The sequence below is a fragment of the Haliotis rufescens genome, unplaced genomic scaffold, assembly GCF_023055435.1.
Source record: "Haliotis rufescens isolate VD_foot unplaced genomic scaffold, xgHalRufe1.0.p SCAF_11, whole genome shotgun sequence".
Taxonomy (NCBI): domain Eukaryota; kingdom Metazoa; phylum Mollusca; class Gastropoda; order Lepetellida; family Haliotidae; genus Haliotis; species Haliotis rufescens.
The window spans coordinates 11,375,204-11,396,867 of record NW_025963791.1 but is presented as its reverse complement, the minus strand read 5'-3'; the positions used below and the strand labels follow the sequence as shown (position 1 = coordinate 11,396,867).

General features: G+C 38.3%; 1 protein-coding gene across 10 annotated transcripts in view; it reads left to right on the top strand.

Annotated features, from left to right (window-relative positions):
* The first annotated feature begins 4,519 nt into the window (after positions 1-4,519).
* The window catches only part of LOC124141170, a 39,858-nt gene continuing 22,713 nt past the window's right edge, over positions 4,520-21,664 (top strand). For 2 of the 10 annotated variants that reach the window (XM_048392227.1, XM_046509089.2), the window contains exons 1-3: positions 10,144-10,344; positions 19,935-20,051; positions 21,162-21,179. In XM_048392227.1, the coding sequence (XP_048248184.1) occupies positions 10,253-10,344; positions 19,935-20,051; positions 21,162-21,179 (227 nt within the window). In that variant the 5' untranslated portion in view covers positions 10,144-10,252. Of the gene's footprint in view, positions 4,691-6,161; positions 6,469-7,310; positions 7,463-10,143; positions 10,345-16,315; positions 16,463-19,934; positions 20,052-21,161; positions 21,180-21,664 lie in introns of those variants that run through there. The other 8 variants (XM_048392233.1, XM_048392234.1, XM_048392232.1 and 5 more) reach the window with 8 other exon arrangements.

The following is a 21,664-nucleotide window of genomic DNA, read 5'->3' as shown; positions in this document are numbered from 1 at the left end:
TTATTTTAAAATTTCCATTGCAGCTATTTTGACATGGGCTAAGAGAAATGTTGGGTCAGTTACCTGGTTTGGGACCATAATGTGTTAAAATGGGTGAGGTATATAGATGACTTTGTGGTCTTTGGGCTTGTTACTATTCTGATATATCGGGGTCGGGTTGTTGTTGTTGAAAAATAACTTTTAATTTAATATTTGAAATGACATGTATCACAAAGGACCAGGGAGATTAAGGGCCTGTTTTGGTCCACTAGAAATGTCAAATATGAAACATGGAAAATGTCAGACATGTTCAAATGATTACCTATATTTCCTACTTCAAACAAAACTTACCCGTGGAGATCCGGGATAGAATAGGTCTTCAGCAACGCATGCTTGTCATTAGAGGCAACTAAGGATCGGGTGTTCAGTCTCAGTGACTTGGTTTGATGCATGACATTGTATCTCAATTGCATGGATCAATGCTCATGATGTCAGTCACTGGATTGGTCCAGACTTGATTATTTACAGACTGCCGTCATATAGCTGGAATATTGTTAAACAACAAACAAACAAACAAAACTGAACTGAGCAAAATGATTTTTACCTCATGTTTTTACAGTCTTTATCAATATCTAAGAAAATTAACTGGGGTAAAAAAGTTGCTCCTGTTTAAATATAATTTTTAGATGCTTCCTGGTAATGTATTTTTGTAGTCTTTTGACTCATTTTAGCCCAATGTGTACATTTTTAGTTGGAATGTACAGTCAACTAAACTGAAAAAGCAGTTTGCGGTTGCTTGTGTCAGGGTGTCTGGGTTATAGTGATACAGAAACAGCCATAAAATCACTCACACTCCTAGTAATTCAGGGTAAGTTGAACCTTCCACAAAACGCGTTTGAGATAAGTTGGCAGTGCACCGAATTTTGGCAAACATTTGGTTTGTTACAAGGTAGAGAGGGTGTACGCATGTTATGCACGTTTGTTTGTTTGTTGTTTGACGCCGTTCTTAGCAATATTCCAGCTATATGACGGCGGTCTGTAAATAATCGAGTCTCGACCAAACAATCCAGTGATTGACATCATGAGCATCGATCCACGCAATTGGGATACGGTGACATGCATCAACAAAGACAGCGAGCCTGACCACACGATCCCGTTAGTCGCCTCTTATGACAAGCATAGTCGTCTTTTACGGCAAGCATGGGTTGCTGAAGACCTACGTGCTCCGTTGTGCACGTTGACTACGCTCCCTTTACACACACGTGATGCTCATAAGACCATGAAGAGGTCGGTCTGACAATTATTGGATGAATGATGGGACATCACGTTCCCTTAAAGAGCTCCCCAAGATGGGTAATTGTGCGATACGCCCGCTTGACAGAAGATTCCATTAAAATGATGACGGGCCGGCCACAATACGAGTTTGATCAGTGATGCTGGTCCACTTCTTTCTTAGACTGTTCGCGTGTCATGGTGCATCGATACAGCGTGTTGCATGGGTGCACTCTCTGTCGACCTCTGGTTTGTCTGGTCCAATAACCATGTGGGAAGGACCCACTCTCAGTTTGGTCTGGCTGCTTCTGTGTCACTGTACAGCGATATATAGCGTGGACTGGTGCTCCCACTGTCGACCACTGGTTTGTCTGGTCCAATAACCAATGATTTAAGGACCCACTCTCAGTTTGGTCTGGCTGCTTCTGTGTCACTGTACAGCGATATATAGCGTGGACTGGTGCTCCCACTGTCGACCACTGGTTTGTCTGGTCCAATAACCAATGATTTAAGGACCCACTCTCAGTTTGGTCTGGCTGCTTCTGTGTCACTGTACAGCGATATATAGCGTGGACTGGTGCTCCCACTGTCGACCACTGGTTTGTCTGGTCCAATAACCAATGATTTAAGGACCCACCCTCAGTTTGGTCTGGCTGCTTCTGTGTCACTGTACAGCGATTTATAGCGTGGAGGGGTGCTCTCACTGTCGACCACTGGTTTGTCTGGTCTAAGAACAATGCAGCAAAGACCCCCTTTCAATTATGTCTTGTTGATATTGATTCATAGCACACTGACACTCCATCGATAGGCCCCCCAATGGCTGCTGATTTGTCCTTTTGGTTACTTTAAAATGCCGAAGTGTTATTGCTTTATCATTAGATACGGTATAAAACCCAATTTACTCACTCTCTCCAGCTATACGTGACAGTGTAGAAGCCGAGTGGATAAAACGTTCGTTCCTCACACCGAGGGTCCGTGTTCGAATCCCACATACAGTAAACTACGGTTATAACGAACTCAAAGGGACTACTAATTTTAGTTCGTTATAACCGTAATGCGTTATAAGCATATATACAGCATAACTACAGCAAATAGTCGGGACTAAAAAGTTAGTTCGTTATATCCGTCAGTTCGTTATAAGCGTGTTCGTTATAACCGTAGTTTACTGTACAGTGTTTGAAGCCCATTTGTGCGTTTCTTCTCCATCCTTTACCCGTGTGTATGTAAGTGGAATAACTAGTATATTTTGTATAGACTGAGTACTCGAATGTATCAATCAATAGGGAAATCTTCATTTAACTCTTCAACAGATTGTCGGAGCAAACACGACAGAAACGTGTGATCTGTTTGTCAACGTCTTGAGTGCGTGCCATCTCCCACCCTCAATGTATTCACGAAGGACAGGTCGGCATGTGTGTCAACAGACACGGTACACAATATTCACACCTGTACCTGACCTGGCAAGTGGACACGAGAGTCAGATTACCTGTTATACTCACAGCTCGCACGCACGACAGCCGCGACAAATAGCCCCGTGGTGTATCAGCGAGGGTTATCTCGGGTGACCACAGAAGCCGTTATGGCCTACTTCACTTTCATCCTCCATAATCAAGTGTTAATATTATATCTCCGTTCTGTTTGTTTGTTTGTTGTTTAACGCCGCACTCAGCAATATTCCAGCTTTTTGACGGCGGTCTGTTAATAAACGAGTCAGGACCAGACATTCCAGTGAATGACACCATGTGCATCGATCCACGCAATTGGGATACGATGACATGCGTCAACCAAGTCAGCGAGCCTGACCACCCGATCCCGTTAGTCGCCTCTTACGACAATCATAGTCGCAGTATGATCAGCTGTAACAGCTCCCAGTACTTTCGTCAATCGAAGTTCGTGACCCTTTAAATAACGGATGTAATATTCGCGTGCGTGCGTGCATGTTTTATTTTTCGTCATCGTTTACAGCTTCCTACATAAAGCATTATCATTGGCACCAGTTTGAAAACAGTTCCATAAGAAATATTATATCTCCGCACCAAACTATTAATTATTTGTTTGCAATATAATATACATTGTATATAAAACAGTTTTGTTTCATCTTCATTCATTTGCATGTTGAGTAAATCAATGTGTATGACGTGTATCAATGATTTGGTTGGTTGGTTTGTTGTTTTACGCCGCACTCGCTAAATCCCTACATCCCTAAAAAATGGTCTGTAAGTGTAGTGCTGGTGTTTGTTTATCTGTTTGTTGTTAAACGCTGCACTCAGCAATATTCTTGCTATATGACGGCGGTCTGTAAATAATCGAGTCTGGGCCAGACAATCCAGTGATTCATATCATTCATTTGATTTCCAATACATATAGGCCACAGGCATTTGTGTACAAAAGTTGTGTACAGACAGGTTTTAAGCTTTCAGTTTCGCATTTCTTACTTCATTTGCATAGTATAGATATTTTGCTAGATTTGTATTAATATATGTATCTGGTGATGACAGAAGCATATTAAATTTAGTGACGTTAGGATGACAATAGAACTTTGCTTTGAGATATAGTTGCCGTAATTTGACCTACGATGGACAAATAAGCAGGATGTGGTACTCGGTTTCAACTATCATATCATGAGCATCGATCCACGCAATTGGGATACGATTACATGCGTCAACCAAGTCAGCGAGCCTGACCACCCGATCCTGTTAGTGTATCAATGAAACCAGCGATTGTGTTTCTGTGTAATGACCTGTGGTTGTATGGGTTTTACCTTGCCAACATCACGACCATACATAATGGTAATATTGATGTCATGGTTGACAACTACTCATCTGTTTAATTTAGAATACACGACGAGTGGGAGTTGTTTATCTCATATGAGATATCAACGTTGTTTACATCCTGTTTACGAATGAAGATAAAACGTACAAGCTTTAAAAATATTTACCCGCATCTTAATAATGATGACTCCCTCAACAGAATCCGACCTCCATCCAATGTTCTGTCTGAATAACGTCAAAAATGGTCACTGCGTTATGTATCATTGCTAAAATGCAATGAATTATGATTTTTACAAATGTGTGTTGTATGGTTTTAAATTAGTCTATTTAAATTGGACCATAAGAAAATAAAAAGTATTGTCAACCGATCGTCTTACCCCTATTAACAGAACATTTTATAGTACACTTCTTGTCCAGCCATGCATGAGACTTGCATATTCACGGAGAAAAAATGAAATGAAGAGACACGCGACCTTATCCCACTCGGAAAATTCAGCGACAACCTCTTGACACTGTGACAATCAGAGCGTAACGAGGGGGACAGCGTTGTTGCCCCCCTACTGCACCCTTGGATCCCGCCTCACCCTCCGTGGATAACTCGCATCACAACTACCAGGTGCACGATGTAACAACAAAGAACAGAACGTGACCTACTCCTTAGCTTGTCGGTAAGTTAATAAATCTGTGTATTATCAACGACTAATATTAAGGGACTAAATTCCCAACTGAATCATACATCTCAACGCCTACACAAACAGCAGCCAAGCAACAGCGATCGGCCGTTGCAGAATGTAAACATCTGCCCACATGTCGTCGCATTTAGGCAGCGCGGTCAAATTTGAATGCAATGGGGTGGATGCTAAAGCACATATTCTGGATCACTGATGTTCGATCTGAGGTCTTTATCTGACCACCGATCTAAGGTCTTCTGACCACCGATCTAAGGTCTTCTGACCACTGATCTAAGGTATTTAACTGACCACCGATTGGAGAGAGGCTGTCCACGCTGTAAGTACCTCTGATCAGCTGTTACAAACTTCTCACACGTGTTGCTTTCGTCTTTCAATCGATGTTAAAGTCCCTGTGAATCACCATGTATAGTCATCGATAAGCTATGCCATATGTGAACAAACCTATGTTTAGTGTTTATGATTGGTCTTAATAGTGTTTGTCGGGTCGTATCATCGGGACAGACCGGTTTGACAGTTCGTGTCAGGTAGGTGCACACGGTATAAGGCAATATTTCACCCCATACCTGCATGTATTATATCTCTGTCATATTGTATACTTGTAATGTGTTACATTAATGTCCAGATTGAAATACACGTCTTAAAGTATTCGGGGTTTTTTCCCTACTGACCTATATTATTTAGTCCAAAGCAAAAACATAGCAAAGGCAACATGTCAGTGATGCAACTGGTCGATTTGAATTAATATATTTTGGTCAGATAAACGTACTGTTAAAGAGCTGGGACGGGTAACTCGGGTCGGATGGGTACTGAGTAGGACCCGGGTACCCACAGGACTACCCGGACCCGTGGTTAGTCACGTGATTTACTGTTTCATGACAAAAATTCACTATATAACTACATTGTTACACGACAATTGTAAGACTATAATGTTCGCATTTCTTTATGACTATGAACACGTTCCTTCTGACTTATATATGTTTGAACAAAGCTAAAACTTCAGTCAACTTCAGTGTATGCATGACCACATCGTTTTATACGTATATCTAGATACATTCTGCCAGGGCTACGGTCAAACTATTCCCAATCGGACATTTTGTACCAATCTCTTGACACCAACAGCGGGTACCCGGGTAGGGTTGGGTAATAGGGGTGTGGGTACCCTGGTAGTAAATTTGGACTCGTCCCAGCACTATACTGTACTATAGACAGTAAAGGATACCCTCATTGGGTAACTGTTATATATCGAGACAGGAGTGCGTGGGCTGTCAGTATTCAGGTGTACTTGGTGACAGCTGAGTCTCCTACAACCGGATTTAAGATCTTGAAAGTCAACTTTTCGTCATGGCAGTCTATGCATCACTGAGCATAAAATATTCTAAAAATAATCACCGCATTTATGAACAGTAAATCCTTATTGCCTCTTGTAAATATCTCCGACTTGATGGAGGGTAGCAGGGTGTGCACAGAACAGTCGGTGGATGAGGATGCACAATCGTGAACATGTATGGTATTTATTGCAAGATGTTTCCTTACTCTGTGTGTTGATGGTTCACTGAGGCACGCCATCTGTCTCCACTGGAACAAGGGCGGATCCAGCATTTTAAAATGTTATCCTCTCTCCAGATAATTGTAGTGCCTTCAACATACTACATTTGGTTTTCAAAAGGGTGTTGTGTGTTTCCGGCCTATTGGACCCCTTGGACCGTGACGAGCGAACGCTTTAACCACTAGGCTACCCGACCGCCCCAACAGAGGTAATGAAAGTGGTTGCATTTTATTGTATACTTACGAAACAGGTCGTGAATTTGAAGAAACCCAAGTTTAATTATTACAACGATTTCTAAAGGGTATTTGTACAGAATATGCACCTCAGCACTAACGACAGTTACATAACTAGCCAGAGGTTTTGATTTCAGATTTATCTATCTATCTATTTGTGACGGTTATGTCTCCCATGTGCATATTATAGTTTTTAAAATATATATGTCGACATATCGATGATCTGCAAATGTTTAGGATTTTGTACAGACAGGCGTCTGCAGTTTCTAGATAACGAAAAACAGACCTGTTGGAACAACATTCCACGGTACTTGATTTACATTGTTACAAAGTTACAAAGATATGTTAGAAGAAAAGAAATTGCCGGTAGTATCAGGAACACATTGCCAGTTTGATAATGGATGACGTCAATTGGATTTATGTTATAGTTTGGTTTGATACACACCTGCCTTTAATGATAAGTTTAGTTACTTTATAGCACATTTTGTTCATGGTGTTATTTTGGCATGCCTGTACTTTTTCATGTACATTAAATCTACCTATATATACGCGTTCAGCAAGTGGGCGTTCTATCTCTATCTCACAATCATGCTTTTTATTCATTATACCAGCCCAACTTTGTCATTTATTTTGTATCTTCAACATTAGACTATCTGAGTTTATACTGTGGTTAGGTTTCATCATTCGAGAAATTGTTTTAGATCGAGATCTATATCAATTTCACAACGTCAAACGTAACGTTCAAAGGGAGCATTAATTGTTGTGTGTGTCATAAAATTAAGGCTCCCTCAACAGCGCATAAAGTGATGACGTTTTCTGTCAATATTTTGATCAGTTATGACAATGCGCGGAAATTCAAGAAGTGGTAACAAGTGGGAATCCTGTTTGGGGGACTCATTATCTTTTGAGGACAACAGACATGGATAGATGATGTGTTTGGTAGTGTGTATGCCTTCAAGTACAGTTGAGGTTGGTCTAGTTTCAACGTAACACTCTCGCTGACAGCGTTAGCTGTGGGTCCATTTTGAAGTTTGCGCTGGCACTGAGCTGGCAAGCACAAACCACGTCAGTAGTATCATATTTCACATGTTCTGCCTACAGGGAAACCGCCGACAAGATTCTCACAGCAGCTGAAATGTTAAAGTAATTAAAATTCTTGTAACGATGGTCGATGTACGATAGCTTGTAGTTTATCCAGGTCAAGGATAATCACCGAAATTCTGTGGTTTGTCCCTACGTCAGGGCAGTAGGCCTAAAAGATCCGACAGCGGCCGAACTGACGTTATGGTAATTAGAAATGAGGTAAAATTAAGGTAATTGTAAATGTAATATAATTAAATGTTTGACAATCTGAAAGAAGCGGATATAGAAATAGCGTTTTGCGGAAGGACAAGATCGATGTAGTGTTCTCTCTAATCACAGGAACAACTGTAAAACATCTCATCGAAGACATCTTTCACTAAAAAAACAAGCCATCATCTCAGTATTTACAATGTCTGTGTGTTGCTACACACCCGTTATGGTGCGATAAATGTGGTCGTCCGAAAACTAATGACGTCCGATATTTATCGTATCCAAATTGGCATTTGCACAAGGTCTAGGCCCAGCCCATCGGTGCCCATCAGATTTCCATAACATGGGGGTAGGCCATTGGCCCCTGAAAAACCCTAACCCAAATGACCCTACATTTGCGAGTAATTTGGCTCATCTGACCTTATATTTCTTATACCTGAGTTGGTCGACCGACTATCGTACGGTCTAAAGCTCTGTCGTTATTCACGCATTGCCGTTTTAGCTTTTAAACTTTATTTTCTCAGTTTGGTAGGCCAATATTTGTTGTAATAATTAAAGTCGGGCTGTTTTAAATATGACTATTGATAAGTCATGTAGTGGAAGACTAATATTACATTCCTGCAGTGCACGAACATTTCGCAAGTGATGATAGTTTGCAACTGGAGTTTAGTTGATTGTTAAAGAAATATTAAATATACGTATTATTCGTTGTTGGTGCCACATGTTCTCTATTAGGTGATGGCTAGATCATGAAGACACTTCTGTTATGTCCTGTATTATCTTATAAGTAATTTAAGTAAATTGCATTACCATTACATATATATAAACATGGCCAATTACCTGATTTGAGAATCTAACATCCTTTAGCTGGTACTTTTAGTTTTGATCATGATGTGTAATAAATGATGAGCGTCGCCTTTCATCTCGTCTCCAACCATGATAGAATTGTCATTTGACACTGCAGTATTCCAGCAACATCGCGGATGCCTGTAAATAAGTCTGGACCAGACCAACTTTTTTATTGATATTTATGAGCATCGTTCCACACCATGGGGCTACGACGACAGGCAGTCAACCAAGTCACCCAGCCAGACCACCGGATTCATTTCGTCTACCATGGCAAGCAAAGGTTACTGGGGCCTATTCTAACCCCACTGGAAAATATTATTTTCTGAGTGTATTGGTGGCATTTATACCAATAAACTACACTTTCAAACTTGAAACTTTCAAACAGACTGGATTTGCATTGTATCTAATTAAGATGCCAAATTGCCAGTGTCTCTTCCAGTGTTTGAAATTAAAAAATAATGCCAGGCTGTCATCAGGATCCACACACGTGAAAGGCTGCATGCCCTGACTAAACTCTTCAGGTCCTCATTTAAAAAAATGCACCTTACTGTGCCAAAGAAATTGACGCGTAAATGTACTGCAGGCCCATACAAAATTGAAACTACAGGCTCGACACGAGACCTAACTGCCACGAGCCTACGGGCAGGCGCTTATTTTGAACACTGGCCTTTTCTTTTTTTCGGGGCACAGCATGGCACAGAGAGCTGCACGTATCGACAAGGCTTACATATATGTAATGTAGCATCTAAACTTGATCTTGGATTACAGTCCAATCAATATTCCGTGTGGTGTACTACTGCTTCAACACGTAAGTCTTGTACTATTTCTTACTTACCAACTTCAAGAATGCCAGTCCAACAGCGTTCATAATTACTGGTATTTTCCGGGAGTCTATGAGTAATATGTTTAGATACTGATACCTTGGGGCCATATGTGTAGTTATCGTTTAAAATACATATTTTAATTATCAAAATAATAATTATATTAGTTATTGTGTCTTTAGTTTCCGTATACAAGGTGATAATAGGGTAGCAAATAATAATGAGCGAGGCGTCTCATTTTAGGTTAGTAACAACCATCTTCGATTTTTACAGACGGTTCAGGACTCATATGGGGTTAGTAGTTCTGCTCTCTGATTGGTCAATCTCACTTTGAGGCAAAATAATTATATACATGTAATTATATTATGATTGGAATATGGAACGCCGCTGGGCTGTTTGGTGCGGTAATTAGTTTGATGAATAGTCACTTCTTTAATTTAATTTGTACATTCCAGGAAATGCTTTTGTTTGATGAATTTGCTGATGAATTATTTACAGTGACTTCTTTTTGACATTTCACGGCATCCGCTCCTCTCAGTTCTTGCCATTAAATATTGATAGTCCGGCCAGCGGTATATACTGGCTTTCTTGTAGTGTAAGAGTTATTTGCCCTTGGCACACGTGGGTGAAAAAATAGTTATCGAGCAGGTGTGTTCCGATTTCTAAAAATAGCGACCAATGAAAATAAGCTTCAGTGATGAAGGCCATATTGATACACATACTCACGGTGACATACACACAAGCACATGAATGCACGAACTAAACACAGTCCGATGTGGATAACGGGAAATACGCAATGGGAAGGCGAATTACGAAACAGTCGCCTCAACCAGTGAAGACCACAGATGTTATACAACGTGAATCTACACCGGAAAGTCCGTGCACTCCGTGAGTAATCGCTTCTGCGGTTGATGACGAGTGACCTACTCCACATTATGTTTTGAATCAAATGCTTGAGTTGAGGACGCGTTCGACTTGGAGGGAACCCCAGTCCTTTAAATTTCGAGTTACATTTACATACATAGTCGTCCATTTGTCCAAAATCGGACGAAGGGGCTAGGTTTGTGTCTATTTAATGTATAATTCTGAGTACTACCGCCGCAATGGCATAGCTATACTGCAGGTATGATATGATGTTATCAGTGAGATCATTTGGGATATAAAAGCTGGTATTACTATGAGTATTAGGCAATGCACTTTGACACTTGTTGTGATTATTGGTGTCATGTTTAAGTATTTGGTTCATGTAAAGGTTTTGATATTCGCAGATTTGTGGATAATCCTCGCACCATGGTGGCATGAATCATGATTACAAATTTCAGATGTATACATATTCAAGTAAACATCATACTTTCTAACATAGGAATACACCTGGATGGAGTATATGTATATTGCTGTTAACATTTAGTTATTTCCAAGCAGATGCCATGTGACTGATCTGATTGGATCTTTATTTGAAATGAAAATGAAGACATGGCCTGGGGTGGTGCCATGTTTATGGTTTGATATGACCTGCTTGTGACATCCTATATTTCAGTAGCAAGCACTAAAGGTGATTGATTATTAGTTGTGTGGACATATTGTCTTTGTGATGACATGAAGTTGTATGCTAACACTTTCTGTGATCTATCGGTCAAGTGATTGGCTTGTTCCTTTCAACATGTTCAAGAGTGACCACATAGCTCAGTAGATGTCGGCACAGTACAGCCCAAAGCACATGCTTATTATCACGATAGCACCAGTGTTTGTTGTGTGGGTATCATAATATGTAAGGCTGGTCACTGATAAGAAATAATACACTTTAGGTTTGAAAGGAGGTTATATGGATTTTCAAAGCTAGTAATAATTATTAGAACCATGGGACGAATACGATTTCCTACAGTGCACAAGCAGTGTAAAAACTTTGGCATGAAAGGCACAGGGTCTATATCATAGCCATAATTTTAAAAGATAAAGAGTTAGGTGTCCTTAGATTGAAAAACTGTAGAAGGAAACATCAAATGTCCCTGATCCCCCATAATTTTGGAGACTGACCAGTAATGATTTCTGTGCAAATATTAGTCCTTGTCTGCCTGATGCTTTGGGGCAAGTAATACCAACACACAGATTGTCATAAACATGATATTTAAATATTTTGTATACCAGTACTGATAGCAATTCCATTCTCACATAGTTTTCTGGTTTCACATGTTAAAAAGAAGATTCTTTGAATAATGCTTTATTATTAAAAAATTGTCATGTGGTCCTTATGATCTTAGTCATGTAATCAGGGATGTGAAATCTCCGCGTTTTTAAAACAGTAGTCCTAAAAAAATCATCTTCCTTGTAAAATGATGGTAGTTTATAGTTGGATAGCCTGCCAGATGTTTTATGAAATTGCTTTAAATTTCATATATGTAATGATATACATGATACAGTCATCACCATGGTCATGTGAAGTGATGCAGTGGTGTATCAACCATCATCATGATCATAATTTGTTTGTTTGCATTGACAGTGTCTAGATTGGTTGTCATCAGTGTCATGATTGTCAGAACTTAACAAATGGTTTTCATTGTATGGGTTGGTCCTGAGCACTTGGGTTGAAACGATACATTGCTGTACTGGTGCATCGTGACCTTTCATATTACAATATGGTATATACCTTTTTTTCTATATCGATACAAGACAAAACACTTGCTAAAAAATATAACTTACTATGTGTTTGATGACCCCACCCCAGCGTTTTTGTCAGTCAATTATTGCAAAATGTGTTGTAATTAGCTTTTCAAGTTCATTAAAAAGAGCTGCTATGAATATGTATCTACGGCTAACCTTTCCTTTGGAACCTGCTCTAAATATTTATTGCCAAGAAGTTTCCACGTGATTTGACATAAATATGTGTATCACGATACATTTTGTATTGTGACCTATGTATCACGATGTGTATCATATCGTGACCTTGCTGTATCGTTTCACCCCTCTAAGTCAGGGTTTCAACTGTTAGCGTCATGACCCAGCTAATACATTGATATGGTATTGCTACCCTCTACACCTAGGTTAGGTTTGCGCATTAGCTTCTATTCACTGATCCATAGTTACTGATCTCATCGGGTAAATAATGCACTCAGTTCAGGTGACGAGCAGTGACCTGAACATTATGGCTTTCAACATGGACAAGGCAAAGGTGTATTCTTTCATTGAAATGACAGAGTAAGACATTAACAGAGAATTATTTAGATGTTATTTTGGGTACTATAATACAACACACACTGATGACATTATTCACCGTGAATAGTTCCATTGATACATCTGGTTATTATGATCTATGAAGGTACATTATTTGGGGGCTTGCGTACCATTTTGTCCTAGTGCAGGTGCTTCCATGTTTACTAAAGACATTCATGGTGAATACCCTTGTCATTCTTGAACCTTGAAGTTTTGGAATTTTACAGTGTTTTAGTTTTCAACCAAGAAATCCGTCATGAAATCTGTGATTTTACACATACACATTCGTGACTAGTTCATTTTATGTACAATAACAGCGGTAGAAACTAACTCTTTTAGTCCACTAGTCCTTATAACATAATGATAACATATATCAAAACCTTTAAAAATGGCAAATTTCTACTTGTCCTTATGATACCTTAGTTATTAGGCAGTTTGCCCAGGACTACAGAACTAGTGCCAATTTCTAATGCTGGATAATAAGATGGACTCAAATATATACTTTGTACATCAAAACTCTTTAATCAACAGACCTCCAGGCCTGTTCCTTTGTTTTTCCAATTTGAACTCATTGCTCCAGATACTTTTTTGTGCCTTTGAGTATGTACTCACAAATTATCATTCACATTGAGCATGTGTGGTATTGATAGTTTTGTTGGCATTCAATGTTTTTACACCCTTGGGTCAAGTTTATTGGGTGTTTACGCCAATGAGCATGATGAGAAATTTTAAAAATTCTGCTTGAAATGCTGGTACAATGTGTGAAGATTATAGTTTCAACATGTTCAACTGCCATGACATTGCTGGAATATTGCAAAAAGTGACATAAAACCATACTCACTCATGTCTAATTAACAATAAGCAAGATGTAGTGCCTTGTTTTATACATATTCACTGTAATAGATGCCTATAAAAAAAGAGGGCTGTCGGGTAGCTTAGTGGTTAACATGGTTAAGGTGTTCGCTCATAACCCCGAAGACCCGGGTTCGATTCCTGACATGGGTACAATGTGTGAAGCCCATTTCTAGTGTCCCTCGCCGTCATATTGCTGGAATATTGCTACAAGCGGCATAAAATCAAACTCACTCACTAACCATGCTAACCCTATAAATAAAGATGTGTAAAAACTATAGGTATGTAAGTTGAAAAGGATGGATTGAGTAATTACACAAAGGTTTGTTATATTACATGATACTATTGGGTTGTTGAAATTTTATCTTGCATATTAGTACACAAAATGAAGTGAGTAATGGTCATATATTTTGGCATATTTTTCACAAATACCTAGCTTATCTGCAGCTCTCTAAACTTGATATATTTGTATTGCAGGGCATAGAACGTGTAGTAAAATGACAATCATTGTAGTTATTTGCATGAGCTCGAAGAAAGGTACTGTTAACCACTTCCTAACACTAGTATTTAGCATGTTTAGTATTATTTAGTCAGCGATAATGAAGTCCTGACGTTATCGGCTTGTGACAGTGAGTTTAGGTAGGTGAAGTATTTACTGTGGCTACACATTGGTAAAGGGTATTAGCATGTCAAGCATGTCGCAGCTCTCTACTTCTACTATATCTTTATTCAAACTAGGGAAGGCTATTAACGTACCTAGATACCCACTGGCCTTTTTGTCACTAGCCATCTCAACAAGAGCCACACTAACTGAGTGTCATGATATGGATGATTTAATTACTTACTCCTATTCAGAAAGTAGTTTATTGCACGTTCATGTTACACCCTTACACTTACAGCTCTTGTTGCATTGAAACATGGGGCAGTGATATAATATGTTCATCCTCATTGCCCGAACACAATGCACCATGGTTAAAAACAACTGATTGGTGACAGATTAATTTGTCATGGTTGTGCCTCATCTATGTGAATATGACTGTATAATCATTGTCTTGATAATAGCAAGCTATAATCATGATAATGACCTTTGTCCATGCTTTGTATGCCAAGGTAAACATTTTATGCAATGTGATTGCAAATTTTTCCACTGCAGGTTTTAAGTTAAACCTGCTAAAGTGAAATGTTTTCATTATTTGTTTTACTGCTCATTTTCACTGTAATCGTGTAATTAAAGTAGATGTTGCATCAGAAGACAATTCGGAAAACCTGATCGTGCTGACATATTCAAGATTCCATTATTACAGCTCTCCCATACATAACATAAATATGTGCTTCAACAATCAACATGTTCAAGTACTGAGATGACCTTGCATAGAAGTTTATTGGTGATTACCATGATAACCAGTTACTTTTCATCACAAGTGTATTGATGTGAACAATGTCAAGCATATCATAATTATAACTGGAATCCGGAGATATTCTTTTGCCAGTCGGACATTTGCATGTTGGCCATGCCGACCTCATATCTGAGGTGCTGGATGTTCATGCATGAATCAGTGAATAGAAAGAATAAATTCAAGTGTCACTTTCCTAGTCGTGTTTACACTAATCAACCACAAAAACACATGTCAGTCTGGTTGCAGCTCTTTATCCTTTGTTATGTGATATCCGGTCTCAGGTTGTAATGTCCTGCTATTACTTTTTTGAAAATTTTCGGTTGACAAATTTTAAAATGTCAGGTTTGCACTATTTCAAATTAGACATTTTGCAGTCACAGACCAGTTTCCGGATCCCTGATTATAGCTTAGTCCAATACTAAGTGAAAATGACTGGATCCAAGAATCCTAGTCAGTGTTTAACATCTGTTTAACATGTGTTGATGCACAGGATCATGCATTTAAGTTGAGTGTAAACTGCAGATGAAATTATTTCAGTGGGTGCTTCTTGTTTTGTTTTTTTTCTCGAGAAAGGTACAAAATAACATTGTACGACATGGACATGTCGGCATGGTCGGAGATGGCTGTGATATGTTTTTAAGGCTGACATTCTTCCCATATTTCAGTGATGATAAGTGCAGGCTGTCATAGACAGTAAATTCAACAGTGACCATGGTGACAAATTATACATGTGGCAGTTCACGCAACACACTGCTGGGCCTTCTGAAACAATAGCATTGATTAGTGTAGTGCATTCATGCTATATGTACTATTAACAGATTAAGCATTAGTGGTGGAGCACAGCAGTACATGTGATAATCTTTTTCAATAATGTCCCTACGAGCTTGTAACGTGTAATGGGATTGTTACTTTATGTATATGTTTAATTCATGTCTCTGGGATACTTCATAAAAGTTACAAGTAGTTGATCATGTATGTAGATAAGCCATTTGCTATAACTGTATTTACTACTATTTTGATGACTGGCCAAGTTTTAAAAATCTACAAGTTAAAAGGGATAATTTACATTCTTTTAACAAGCATTGTTTGCTAAAAACTTATATCTATCTCACTCGTTACATGATTTAGTGATGACTGTTTAACGCCACATCATAATCTTGCAGCTAGCTATTCCATGTATTTGCAGTGAACTTGTTACACTATTACTCATGGTTCTATTGTGGTAGTCTGTGCATTTTAATTTTGTCATATTAATATTAATATTTTACATAGACACATTCATGATAGTTGTACAGATTTTGTTTCGAATAACTGACATATTTAAAATATTGTATTGTGTGCTGGGTCAATAGCTGTTCCTTGTGTAACAACGCTTGTTAGTGTTTGTGTGATTGTGTGGTGATTAGCAGACACCGGGGAAGGTCGGCATGTGATGTAACACACAGACCCTCGTGTTTGTTCCATGTTCCTCTGGAGGCCAGGTTGAGATGCAAACAAAAACATCCTCAGCAATCCAAAGAGAATATCTAGGACAGTTTACTATGACATTGGTGAGCATTCTTTTAGAATTTAACATGATTAACATGGCTGCAGTTTTCATATCCTAGCAATAGTTCATAGTGGGACTGATGGATCTTACTGTATGATGATGATGATGATGATGGTGGGACTGATGGATCTTACTGTATGATGATGATGATGATGATGATGATGATGAATACAGTTGATGCCAGTCCATATGCATAAACATGATAAATGTGCATAGATTCTGCGTAGAATGTTTTCTTTATTTCACAGTCATTGTGTCTTTTTTGTAAGATTTAATAGTACATTTTATTCCAATTATTTGTATGTTGGAAGCAATTGTGATATTTCATTATGTTCACACGTGTTCAGTTTTACTCCAAACAAGGCTTCAGTGCAGAAAACCCGCCACTAGTAACACTAACCCTTTACATCCCACTTCACCACTTTGTGCACAGGCAGATATTCAGGCATCTCGAAGCCATGGCTGCATGCTATTCAAGGGTTAATTCAATAGGCCTGATTGATTGTGCGATACATGGTTGTGTCTGTATTCAAAGTGTATTGATCTTGTGGTAGTTATTGTCTTCTATTGGTGAGTCTGACCTAGGAAGCGTGGTCTCCACAGGTACACATTAACCCTTTTCCCATGGCGGAAAGCAAGTCAGCGGGCTCTGAGTGGGGACAGCCGTTACTGTTTGATTAATGACCATGCATCTCGCCATTGTTAAGTTAATGCCAGCCGAAAGAAAATTCAATATGAGATGATGAGGGAAGCATTATGATGCTATCATCATGATCAAGGTTATTTGAAAATCCTTTGGAAAAATTGAATTCTCGTGTGAATATATTGTTGATCACATTAATCATACTGATCATGCTTATGAGTGCTTTTTGTAATCACTATGAATTAATCCCACTAGTCCAGAGCTCATCCTGGACTGGTCATACTTGTGGTTTCAGGGTTAGAAATTGGCACTAGTCCTATAGTCCTTGCCAATCTGCCCAATAGTTAAGGTATCGTAAGGACTAGTAGATATTTGCCATTTTTAAGGGTTTTGCTATATGTTATCATTATAAGGACTAGTGGACCGAAAATGTTAGTTTCTACTGCTGGGTTTACAGGGTTTTACCTTGACTTACAAAAGTGGGGTCCAGGTGACCCCCAATATTTAATTTTAAGGGTCCTTGTAGGCAGTATGTTTGTCCTGTAAAGTAATGAAATGGTGTAGTGTACTCTATGTTTTGATAAGTACAGTGCTTTAGAGCCGGGAATGAATCCATGATCATGTGGACAGTGGTCATGATTAATGGATGAAATGACAGACACCCATAACTGCTTTAGATGCGCTGTAGATACAGTGAATATTATTGTGCTTCCTTTGGACACAGTAAATTCTTTGTCTGTGTCCAATCTCAAAATTTGTGTGTTGTGTAGCCATGGTAACACCCTGGGTTTAGTCATCTTAACCAGATTGTTAGTAAAAACAAGTAGCAGGGTTCTAGTCTAGTCCGTTGGGTAACTATGAACCAATAATAACTATCCAATGTTAGAAATAACGTTGCTTTATATGCTGTTTCTGGTGATAATTGGTGCATTATTTATTGTAGATGTACATGATAGATGCCTGCATATGATTAGTAAGTAAACATGTGAGAAGAAATAGAGGCAGTCATTGACTCAGCATGTTCCAGCTGAAATGGCTACATTGGGTAATCATGCAGTGATGTTATCGTGGTTATACAATTGGGTTCTTGAAACCATTCATGCTCATTTGTACACGAGCAAATCAAAATTAATTGGGCAATTGGATGTACTTTGCATATTTTACAAAAATCTTCAGCTGATCTGGAGCTCGGTGGAAATATAGTTGTTTATCCAGAGTTCAGGATAGTCATGAAACTGTGACACGTACAATGTGTAGAATGACTTGTGACACAGAGCGATCTCACACTACAACTATCATAACTCTCACACACTTATATTGTATGGAACAGTCTGGTTTATTTGGCCCAGATCTTTAAGCTTGCCATGCTAACTGTGCCTTAAACTTATAGAAAGTAACTAGTATTTACTTTTCCTAGACATAAACATGATAAGTCATCTATTGAATGTTTGAAAAATTTCTATGTATCTACCATGGCTACTAATACTATCTTCACGTGTATTCAGCTTGTTCAGAGATTTGTCTAGAATTTAAAACTAACCGCCCTTGGTAGATAATTGAATTTTTTTTATTTTGTTCAAATTTATTTTCTTTATTCTGATGAGTCTGGCAATGATGGTAATAATCATATTTGGATATTATTAAAGTAATTACTGCAGTATACATCATGTACATAGTATTTGATATATATCCACGTTAACAGTTTATGTCACATTGTTTTGTATGACTCATTGGCCAGGGAAAACACAACACAACCCTCTAGTGAATACTTCTTGTGACCTTGGTGAGAAAACATTCAGATAGCTTAGACATAATCATGATTATGTATGGGACCAAACAAGCTTATGGCTGGTATTTGTACAGGCCTGGTACATGTAGTATGGCCAGACGCTGTCTGTACTGTATTTTGTGGGAATCTTTTTGCATTGAAATTGCCATGTTTTGGACGTTGCCATAGTAACAAGATTATAGCTCATTGCTATGAGGAGCAAGATAATGAAATTCACACGCCATGCACTAGCATATTAGTAATTTATATTATCTATCACAATTCATCACAAAGTTTACCTTACATACATTATTATATATTTTCTTGCTAAAAAATAACATGTATTAGGATTAGTGAAATCATGATTAGGCATATAACCATGATAACAGGTGAACCGCATCGCTTAGGTCAGTGATAGGTTTGTCCTTGATTTCACTCAGAATCTGCTGCAGGTGAAATATTGAACTGGTGAACTTGAATGACCTGCTTAATGGTCATCATTATTATCATGATTATAAACAGCGTTAGAAATTGGCACTAGTCCTATAGTCCTTGCCAAACTTCCCAATAGTTAAGGTATCATAAGGACTAGTACAGTACTAGTAGTAGAAATTTGCCCTTTTTAAGAGTTTTGCAAATGTTATCATTGAAAGGAGTAGTGGACAAAAAATGTTAGTTTCTACCACTGATTAAGATTAAGATGATAAATGTAGCATGCCCTGTAGCTATGAAACACAAATGTGTCTCTAGTATGTATCTTTGCACTCTGTCTGAAACAGTCTGCCAACCTTTTTCCAAGCTTGTGAAAATCCTTACTTTGAGTTGACATTTGTTTAATAAATCTATATTTCAGGACATGCACATGTGCCATACTTTCAGGTCAGACATCAAGTTGACTTTCATTCTCTGTCACATTTCATGTGCTTCAGACATGTCAGACAGTGAATTCAGCCAGGGAATTTTCTTTTGTTTCATTGAACATTTTGATTCCTATTAAGGTTTAAATTTTCCGACATATATATGATATAGACGTTTCACTTATGGTACTGTTGTATTTTTCAGGGACAGATTTGACTTTTCTGAAGTTGATTCCCTGCTAAAGACACCCCCATTTGACAGCCGTGGTGGTCGAACGTCTCCCACCTGGGATGAATATCACAGTCTGGAGTACTTTGACATGTGAGTTGCCTCCCTTGTGCCACTCACTTCTAGTCATCTCTTTTGATCAGTACTAGATTAGAACTGCATTAGATGTTAGAATTACATAATTCATACAGTTACTAGGTGGCTAAAACAGATTTTTAGTCATGTGATAGACTGCATGATATTTATTTTTTTTGTATGCATATACCAGTATACCATGTATAGGCGTACCATATACTTTTTGTAGCATAAAAATATGACCTTTCTTGGTCATATTGATAGATGGAACCGAATTGTTTTCTTTCAGCATGCAGTTGTATTAGTTTTTAGTCACGTTAGTCAAGAATTTACCAATGTACAATGATGTAAGCAAAATAGAAATGGTGTCAACAGGGTCAAGGATCTCCATCATGCTATGTGAAGTACAATCTATATTTGCAGATGAGTTACTTTTGGTTGGTCGTCTGGTTAGAATGTCAGCTGTAGTCTTTTAATCCAGGAACCATCTAAATCTTGCAATTTGTCATTAAGCTTGTTAAGAATAGAAGAAGGTTGTTTTGACTTTCACGTTAATCATGTTAATTTAGAACACTGCTATCACGGCTATATGATTGAATGCAAGGGATATAGATTTACTGATATATTGTTTATGTTGATACAGAATTGATACAAATTTATGAATTTTGATACTAAGTTAATAGTTCATTGCCACAAAGATGTTTACATTTGTTAAGATTTCCATGGTTAAGATGGACAATATGAAGACAGAAAATTAAATTTGAAAACATTTAAGTTTAACATGTGTAATGGATCAGCCAGTGGATTGTTCGTATTTAGCATTAACATTGCTAACATGTTTGTAGGTGTATATACCATGATATATATGATATATTTTCTATCTATACACACACGTAATAACTAATTTTCTTATTAATCAATATATTGTGATACTTTTGGTTCAATATATCATTACTTAACTTCCCAATGATTCACTGCAGATTGTGATGGCTGAGCTTGTTCACCAAAATGCTAGAAATATGTTGCCCTGTTTTGGATGTGTAATTATGTGTGTGTGTGTGTTTTGATTGATTGCTATTAATTATGTCTGTGTGATATGCTAAATGTGCTGCTTTGTCCTCCACACAGACTCGAACAGTCTCACAGGTAAACTATCCAAACTGATTGCCCAGATTCTCACTGTAGGTATTGAACTTGTAGCCACATTCTTGCTCACGCTCTCTTTATTTTGCAGAATTCAGACCATGATATCCCACTCAAACCCATGATATGCATGTTTTGAGAGAACACAACCCAATGTAAAGTGAAGGCAAATGTTGGAGTCTTTTGTATATTTGTGTTTCGATGTATGTTCAAACACCTAGATCGACATACATCATCAATACTTCATAGGTTTGTGTACACAATGTTCCTCCGTCACCCGCGAATACATACGGCCACCTAGCATTGTAGTGCTACATTTTCCAGCACATCCTGCCAAAGAGGGACACTAGTGCTTGCTGTCACCAGTGAGAGTTCAGATTACATCACATAAATGACAATGTCTCTTATTTGACGTTTGCAACATGGGTCATAGCCTTGCTCATTTAATAATAAATAATAACAATAAGCCTATTTAGATTGTGCTATGT